This window comes from Oncorhynchus masou, chromosome 18 (genome assembly GCF_036934945.1).
Source record: "Oncorhynchus masou masou isolate Uvic2021 chromosome 18, UVic_Omas_1.1, whole genome shotgun sequence".
In the NCBI taxonomy this organism is placed as follows: Eukaryota; Metazoa; Chordata; class Actinopteri; order Salmoniformes; family Salmonidae; genus Oncorhynchus; species Oncorhynchus masou.
The window spans coordinates 15,398,842-15,408,779 of record NC_088229.1 but is presented as its reverse complement, the minus strand read 5'-3'; the positions used below and the strand labels follow the sequence as shown (position 1 = coordinate 15,408,779).

Below are 9,938 nucleotides of genomic sequence, written 5' to 3'. Positions count from 1 at the left end.
GTGCGCGCGCGCACAACACCGGCCCGAGGTCAGGTTGAACAGTGTACTTGTCAAGTTGTTTTGTTCCGACAGCCAGTCTTACTTGTTTACTATTTACTGCGGAAGTGAGCACCATTCCCCCCGAACAGACGGTGCAATTAAGAGAAAAAGTGTCAATTTAGTGCCTTTGTCTTTATGGCAGTGTCTAGACTGCAAGAGTGGCGATTCCATTTAGTGGGCACTAAAGAAGGATCCCGTACCTCTTTCTTTCTCTGCGTTTCTGAAATTTCGCCTAGTTTGCATGTTGTTGTTTGTGTCTAAACCATATTTGAGCAAACGCTGAAACATGCACTCCTATATGAATATACCGCTCAACAGTCCCACAACACACTCCCTCAACGTTTTGTCATAAAAAGGGAAGGCCTATTCCTAGATGACAATAGTTGATATACATAAATAACCCTGAGAAATACCTCACTCAAATCCCTTAAAAATTAACATCAGATAGGCTTATTTGTTAAAAATAAAATCTAAGACACAAATGCAGTCAGATGTTTTGGCAATACTTTTCAACCATTGGCTACCACTCTTAATTAATCACTTCCCTTTGAAAATGACCAGCAGATGGTCAATAATAACATCTATGACAAAATCCACCAGAGTCTGTTTGTTGTCTATATGTCTGTTTATTTCATAGGTATCTATATAATAATGATACACAGGCACAGCTCCATATTTTCCTCCTCATCTTCCATAGCCAACACCGAGCATAAAGCAAATAATTTAAAGGAGCGTTAACATTAAAGCTTTTAAAGTACACCGCTTGTTTGGGCGGAGTAAAGAAAATAGCAGCACCGAAAGGGGGTGAGAAATGAAAAATGAAATCATATTTACAATCACGAATGCACATAGTTGCATAGTCTGTACAAGGGAAAACATCAATACAAATTGTACACGTCACAGTTCTCAATGGCAAAAATGAAGCCTGTAAATTCTATTTTGTGTTCAATAGTCTAGTCGAAAAGAGAATCGTGGTTTCATTGTAGGCTACACATAGGCAATACATATACCTATACAACGACCAGAGGGAAGAGACATTTTTAAATATCAAATACAGGCCTATCATTGCTTCCAACTTGTGTTGTAACATTTAATATTCAACAAATAATATACTTGTGAAATGCACAAGTAAATACACAGAATTAAAATTCGTGGTAAATACATGGAAATTCATATGAACTACGGCATTTCAATGATTATTATATCACCTGTAGGCCTATATCTGAAATAGAAATTATTCTGTGCACGAAGGCTACAGGAAAATGGCGGCTTATTACGCATACACAGAGAAACCCCATATGTTGTAAATAGAAATAACCTCATCATAATATTTAGTTGCTCAACGTGGCTGCTGATCTGGGCTCTTTTTTGTAACTTGAACTTTGTTTATTACTGGTGATAAGAATTGACTGAGAAAAGAGTGTCATTGACCTTTGACTATAATCATTAGGCCTATGCTTGAACACTCCTCACATGCTCACAATAGAGGGTTTCCAGAAAAATATTGCAAACGATCTCTGCTTAATTTCTTTTCTTTCATTCTTCGATTCTGAAACCAGATTTTAACCTGTCGGTCGGTGAGGTTCAGCATCCGGGAAAGCTGCAGCCGTTTCTCTTTATTGATGTAAACGTTAAAGAAGAACTCCCGCTCCAATTCTCGAATCTGAAATTTGGAGTATGGACATCTCTTCTTCCTCGTGCGAGGAGTATCTGGGGTAATCAAACAGGAAGGACATGATCAACGAATGTTTCAAGGAATAGTTTGTCATTCACGAACGGATATTCACATGAAGTTAAAGTAGCCTAGCTAACACGTATTAACATCAACATAAAGTACGTAGGCTCTTTCTGTGAATACACTATTCAGGTATTTCTAGAAGCATTAATTTAATGGTACCAATTCTGTCAACATCCAACACGTAATATATCAAAACAATCAGCCATAAAGACTATTAAATTATCCCACGCACTCAAAGTGCAAAGAATATCAACTTACAGCCTCTAAGTATGTGTTTATGTATTACAAATATACAATAACAAAATGTATACGGCTGCAGGTTGCGGGGCATTCCCATGGAATTCAACTATATAGTTGCACACTCCTTCATGGTTGTTTGAAATGTTGTTATATATATGAGATATTAATCCTCTTGTAAAGCTAAAATGGCTCTCAAAATTGCAATACATCAGAGTTGTGGTCAAAATCTCATGAAAAAGACTAAGTACAACGACATAAAACATCTCTACAGTAATGTTCTGATTGGGCAACATTAGGCTACACAAACAGACGCCAATGTGTGTGTGTTTGTGTGTGTGTGGTGTGGTGTGTGTGTGTGTGTGTGTGTGTGTGTGTGTGTGTGTGTGTGTGTGTATGTGTGTGTGTGTGTGTATGTATAAATCACTGCAAATTCAGACATAGATATCTCAGGGCTAACCGAATGGAAAGGGGTTCTCAGTTCATACTGACCACAATTTACACATACCCATTCATAACTAAGTGCAATACACAAAGATGTAGCTTGGATGCTAACACAAATGTAGCTATGTAGACTACATTTGGACAGAATGTGTTTTCATACTCAGTGCTGGGAAAGCTACTTTGAAAATATAGTTTAACAAGCTATCAATTACTTCACACTGGAATAATTTAAGATACACTAAAAATACCCTTAAGAAACATACAACCTTAACTCGAGTGACTTTGAAAAAGTAGTTCACTTCATGCAAACTACTTCATGAAAAAGTATCATACCTTAATCTGACTACAAATGACAAGAAACGGTCACCTTGGAGTTAGATGTTAACATAATATGTAATTTAGCTTATTTAACCCCAAAACTATGTTTCAAGGGAAAATCCGGCAGGTGGTCTGATGCAGAAAAAGAAAGGAAATTCCTGCCTACTTCACCCATCATTTATTTTAGCTACACCGCTACATGGTAAAAACAGTAATAAACTACTGAAAACAGTACCAAGATTTGAATTTATTTCAACGACCAAGCTACAGCAAATTTGAATGAAATTACTAGCTGAACTAGCCGACATGTAGTTCACTACTCCCCAACACTGTTCATACTGCGGTACAGAGCTTGAACTGCGGACACAAGCATGGTCCAGATATGGACACAAACACATAACCGAGTCTCTACGACTGATTCAATTTGTCTCCAGATACATATAAATAGCCTAGGTGGATACTTGTGGAGCCTGTCATACGGTCAATAGCTGAATTAAGAATACTAGTTTTCCTCCAAGTGTACAAGGCTAATAATCTCCCAGCATCTTTTAGTAGGGTTAGTTTGCATGCAAGCTGCTAAAAGAAATTAACAAGATACCAATAGCAATGTTCTGCCCAATTGGTTTTTACTCACGACAGACCAAGGAGAAAATCCCTTAAAATGCCCAAAGCAAGTTCATGATCAAAGTTAGCATTTGTCACAATAGCGCACTCTTAAAATTTCACGGACTCTAAGATAGAAGCGTCTGTGTATAACATGCTTTTTTTTCAAAGCACTTTCCCATCGTAAAAAGTATTCTCGTTGTAAGAAAGAGCTTTGTAGGTTACAATAAAATCCTTTGAATGCTTATAAAACTCCACATAAAATCTGACCGACAAAACACTCGGCTAGTCCCTTAACCTTTCCCCATTTATAGCTTCGGTACCTACTCGAGTGGCTGTTCTTGCTGGCACTGCCGTCCTTTGTGGCTGAAGAAGTACACGAGCCCGAATGTGTATGTTCCTCCTCATCCTCTGGGTCCTTGTCCTGGTCTGGGGCGCCCAGTAGAACCGCTGGCTGCTGGGACTCTGTTTCCAGTTTACTAGCCTCGCTCTTATGTAAACAATTCTCTGCTGACTGATTGTCCGCGCCGCAGTATGCGGTCTCAAAAAAGCGGTCGAAACCTTGAGGGAGGACGTTGTTTTTCCCCACTCCGGGGTAGAACCCTGTGGAGGAATGGTTGGAGCTGGGATGGTGGTGGTGGTGGTGGTGATGACTGTACACACTCTCGTTCGTTTTCATAAGCATTTCTGTCATGGTGGATGACGGAAGACAGTCTCTGTGCACCAGATCCTCTCCAGAGTAGCATGATGCATAATTGCTTCTATGGTGCCATTTACTAGAAGGGTCCAATCCATAGGAAACTTCCCGTACCGGCTGCACGTGAGGCAGATTTGAGGAATATGGGTAGGTTATCTGCCGCGACGAGGCCTGTGGAAGAAACGTAGAGACGGCGGAAAATTCGGGTACGTAGTAGGTGCAGTTCGGGAGATAGATGTTTGAGGCGCAGCCCGTTCTGTCCCCAAACTCGGATGTCCGGTCTTTGTGCGTCTGGGAGCAGAAGTTTCCCAGATTCACCGAGTTAAACATCTTTCCCCCGTACTCCGTACTATAGATAGATGTTTTGGATTCGAACTGCAGAAGGGGGAAATTTAGGAAGGCAAGATGACGCGCAATCCGTCTAAGTCGCCAAAGACACGTGATCGAAAGTAGATATTGTCATATATCAATTTGGAACACTTGGATGTGTAGTAGTTCACTTAGGTAAGATCTAGGAGGTTCAAACGATTAATTGAAACACCACAGGAGCACTAAGAAAACCAGTAACATAATCCTGTTTGTTGGCTTAGTTTATGGCAATTAGAAAGATAAGCTTGAGTATGAGGCTATTTATGTATGAGAGTGGGCTAGGGTAGCATAGTTTAGCATGTGATATAGCAGACTAAATTTGATTTTGAATTCTACAGGTAAGACCTTACTATTATTATGACTATTATGATTATTATTACTACTACTACCATAGCATAGTATACTACATGTTGTATATTGTACAATAGCATATAGCCTACTGGTAGACAGCAGAATTTACTCTCACACATTGTAATGTATGACTAAACACTACCAACAAAGTGTACCGAGATCACTGTGAAGTTGAAACAAATCCATGCTTTACAATGAGACCAAGATTCCAACACCACACTCGAAGCGCCCCTGTTTTGAAAAGTGTGTTTTCACACATAGCCTAGCAGGCTTTATTTATAGGTAAATATCTATCGTGAATCTATGACTAACCTCTCTGAAACTGCTCCTCATCAAGGCAATGATTGTGACTGTTTTTGATTGATATAGATGTTGTCTTGCTTAAGCAGTTTTGAAATGTGGGGTATTTTTCATCTAAACCACGTTTATAGCCTATATTTACATTTTTAACAGCCACTCACAGACTAACATTTCCCTATAAGGAAAAAAAACAACATTACAACTCAATGTTCAAAATAAACGCATTTGGCTACATTCACGTGTTTGAAGGACATTTTTGTATTTAGTTTTTCTCCGGATGGTATTTTATTCTATCAGGACATGGCCTTGATGGAAGCCTATATCTTTGGTGTTGTCTCAAAATAAATGTGAACTAAACGGGAATAAAACAAGGATACACAACATACTGTTTAGGGTGCCTTAGTTCGACAAAATCACTAATTTTCTTCATTATTTACCTTTCTCTTGGATCATGTTAGAGCTGGAGGAGAATAGCCGAGAAACTCAAGACCAAGGTTCCAGGCTGAACGTGGAGGAGAGAAGAGCACAAGTGAAATTTAACCTTGGTCGACAACGGCTGTCAAAACAGCTGTAATCCACCAACCGCGGAGTGTAAAATATAAAATAATCTTAACTTTGAATTGCAGAAATGAACAGCGTTTTAGAAAATGATAGTCTACTCGAGAGTTGACCTAGCTATATTTAAGCAAAAAGTCTAAAGGAGACCATTTCTTTTGTTTTGAATTAGGCTTGAGGACATATTTCTGCTTAGGCCCCACAGTCTCACTGGGCAACACATGAATCGATTTGTCATGGAATACTTTCACTCTGACAGCTGTTGAGAAGTCAGAAATCCTTTACTGTATGTATATCTTTAGGGCTACATCGTGTAACTACTGTACATAGATGCCCGATTAAATATGCATTGTTTTCCGGAGAGGAAACAAATCTCGTTATTGATTCGTTTTAATTGTGCTCCCAGACAGAACATACATTGGTTATTACCTTCAAAATATACATGACGTCTGGAATCCCCATCACAAACGTGGCTGGGCCATGTGATCAAGTACAGGGATGTATGGTATTTAAATCATGTAATTGCATTTATTCAAATAATACCTCCGTGTGCGATTACTCTTATGTGGGAAACTTTCACTGTTGTTGAATCACGTGAACCATACTGGCCAATCATCAATACAAAGTAAAACTATGATCATTGTATTGATTATGATAAATATCATTAACTTCCTCTGTTCCAAAATATGTTTTCTGAAGGGTAATCTGTATGCAAATTATATAATTGCATAGCCCAAACTCTATTGTTTCAATAATTTAAACGTTTAAGATTGTGAGAGTGTTTAATCATGTAGGCGCATTTTGGCAGTCGCCTTAAAGCACATTATAGGAAGAAAACCCCACGTTACGTCTGCTGTTCCAATTAAAGCATCAGAATTCAATAATACTATAATAACCAGACCGAGGTATTTTGGAGAGGTATGTGGCAGTGGCATTGCAATATGTTTGTTTACAGACCCCTTTCAGAAGATAAAAGGCTGAAGTCCACGATGCCTGCATCCAAGTACAACGAAAGCAGACAGCTGCCGAGACACAGCACTTGAATTTGACCACTAAAATCTTCTACGTGCCTAACCATAAAACGCCGAATGGCTGTAAGAAAAAGCTAAATCCCTTTGTTCTATAGAACACAATAAAGTGAGAGGGAGAGTAAGGAGCTCAACATTTTTGAACACTAATAAGTTCTACCCTGCACATATGAAGTAGCCTAACCATGCAGTCATACTGTCTAAATGAAAACACAAAATGAACAATTCCACGTCACACCACAAGGGACGGGTAAAAGAAATTGAAAGCATTTTCGAATATAGCTCATGTTGGACAAATGTTACTTAGCTACCATTAGTTAGTCTGGCTATATATAGCCTAGAGCGCAGTGAGTCAATTCCCTCTCGTTCAGGCTTGTAGCGTCTAATATTGTAGCATAATAGAACATGGTGAAAGTTTGGATCCTATAATGACATTCAAAGACTTTGCATACCATATTGGAAACCATTGGAATATCATGACGCACGACCATAAACCATATGGATATAATTCAGGCCCTGACAGAAGTATATTGCATTATATAGGACTATTTAATTATTCAGGTTTAGACAATCCATAAACGCACACAAAGAAGCGATAGCTCGACTCTCAAATGCATAGGCCTAAAGCTACCCTCCACTTTTAGGAAGGCTTACTATTCATATTTTGCAAGGAATTCTATATCTTGGATAATGAATATCACAAATCATGATTGGATTATAATAGCGCTTTTTGCTCAAGGCGTTTTGCATTATTTAGGACAAGCGCGCCTCAAAAACTGATATAATACGTTTAATTGGGAACTTCATACATTCCAAAAAGTAAACCAGTCGAAAACATAATAATAAACCATTCATATTGACAGGTTGCAGAAAATGTAATTTCGTTGTGCTGTTGAGTCATTTCAATAAAGAGTTCTAAACGGCGCTAATTATCCAAAGCCAAAAACAACATTTACTGTAAACGAAGCCTCCACGCAGAATAATTAATTATTAGGTCCTTTGTGGAATTCATTATCATCGATAGCAAGACAACAACAAACAAAGTGCATAGTAGTATTCATGTAATAGCCTTCATGTCCAGAACACTGTCAGATATTCTCCAGCTCAAAAATCAATAACAGCGTTTTCTGCATGCGCTCTAATTAATATGCACAATGATTTTGAGAAGAATAATCAAGCTCGGCCTTAACTGAAAGGCCTAATCGCTGAAACAGGGATATACCTATATACCAGTCGTGTACAATTTCAAACAGAGATGCCAACACATTGTCTGTGGTATTCCATAAATGGCATGCCCACAACACATGCCCACAACACTTGTGTAGTAAGGAAAATGAACACCGTGGGTCATCCTCCTTCGAATAACTAAAACGATTCATGTCTTACGCGGCTGAAGCTCTAATACCATCATTCGGGGGATACGATTTACCATGTGTTTATTCTTAGAGGATTTTAGTCTGTAATATTCCACCCACAGTAGGACCCTGGAAGTGGATGGCTGGTGCGCCATTTCTCGAAATAAGAACCCACTGGGCACAGACGTTATTTCAAATTCTATTTCATGTTGAGTCAGGGTAATTTCAATGAAATGACGTGGAAACAACGTTGATTCAACCAGTGTATGCCCAATGGGAAGGGTTTCCTTCACTAATGTTTTTGACTAACTTAAGTCCCTGACGAATATGTCTACCACACGCAGCGAGTATGATCATAAAATGTACGAAAATACAGGCAGAGGCTTCAACTTCGTAGCCACACATGGCATTTGGAGTCCTGAGAATTTCCTGAAAGAAGGAGGTGTTGTAAATATTTGCAATTCTCTGGTTAAACATCACTGTTCGTGAGCACAAGCTTTTACGACTTTGTCAGGAATATAGGTAATGTATTTATACCTCGCACCATTATTACAATGGTAGCCTAAATGTTTTTTAGAACACAAATAACTATCTGGACAAAAATGAACACTAAAAAAGTACATGGGAATAAGTTGAATGTGTACACACAAATCGTAGGCTATTCTGTTTATAGCCTATGATCGATAGCACGTCTATTGTGTGGTCTGGTTCATAGCCTCAACGTATTATGGACTATTCATTTTCCTTAGCTTTTGGGGAACAGACAATGCTGTAAATAACCTAATCATCCACATTTTTGCTTCTGTGCTCCAGACACAGACCTTGTTTCGTCACCACCACGCACCAAAATGGAAGGAAAGCAGTTATCCTGTTGAGAGGCGCACGGCCGGCCCGGCGCGCCTCATATTAAAGCGGTCTGAACCAGGGCTAAAAGTGGGGAGCGTGAGTAATCATGTTACTGTCCCCCCATGGCCTAGATACATTTAATTGGATGTACGTCGGGCTGTTAAACGTGGTTCTATGAGCTGCGAAGAGTTTCAAGCACAACAAGAAAGGCTCTTATTTTTACTGAGGTCTCAGTGAATGCACCTATCTTGAACGCATTTGTACTGGGAACCAGTAGGTTATAAGATCAGATGTTATAAACGCGGCAAAAGGGCTCTCCAGAGTCTATTTGTGGACTATAGGAGCACAAAGGTTGACAAACCATTATAGGCCGTTGATTAGTCCTCTCATCACAAAGATATACATTCAAGTTAAAGGAACTCCAGTGTTTGGACATTTAAATAGCTTTGTATTATTTTGGGGACAATAATTTGGTGTGTTTTACAATAGTTCTTTTTACAATAATGATCAATGAAATGCTGTCATCAATTCTGTGAAAGTGTCAAATTATTTCACACATATTGGCAATTTAGTTGATGTTTATCTTCATCCATATTTATCCAGTGATGTGTTGAAGTAGAAACAAACGTCTGCTCCTCTGAGGAGTTTATTATCATAGGCTATGGTAAATATTATTGACTGGTCAAATCCTTTTTATTGCATGGCGGCAAAGTGTAGTGGGCATCCTAAAAACAAAACCAGCTCGTGTTTGGCCTACTTATGAACATGAATAAAAAGGCACACAAAAAATAATCAATAATTGCAGGCCTGAATAACTTCACTTTTTTAAACAGTTATTAAACCTCCCTCTATTATGTTGCACCTACATAAAAAAACAACTTTCCTTACCACAATTTGTTTGCATATGAGTCTGGATATGTCCTAAATACATAAAGTTCTAAATACACAAATCACACTAAAATACATATTTGGACTTTTGTAGGTTATATTATCAACTACAAGTATGCTTCCATTGCGAAAAGAAGAATATCTTATTACATAAATCGTAAAGATAAATA

At 38.6% G+C, this 9,938-nt stretch overlaps 1 protein-coding gene across 1 annotated transcript; it reads right to left on the bottom strand.

The window, feature by feature from the left end:
* Nucleotides 1-657: 657 nt before the first annotated feature.
* Nucleotides 658-4,606, bottom strand: LOC135504073 (homeobox protein Hox-C11a-like). Its single transcript, XM_064922351.1, has 2 exons — nt 3,707-4,606; nt 658-1,749 (listed from the first exon to the last, which is right to left on the bottom strand). Exons 1-2 carry the CDS (start codon nt 4,404-4,406, stop codon nt 1,517-1,519), a joined length of 933 nt encoding a protein of 310 aa, XP_064778423.1. The 5' UTR covers nt 4,407-4,606; the 3' UTR covers nt 658-1,516.
* Between the last annotated feature and the right edge of the window lie 5,332 nt (nt 4,607-9,938).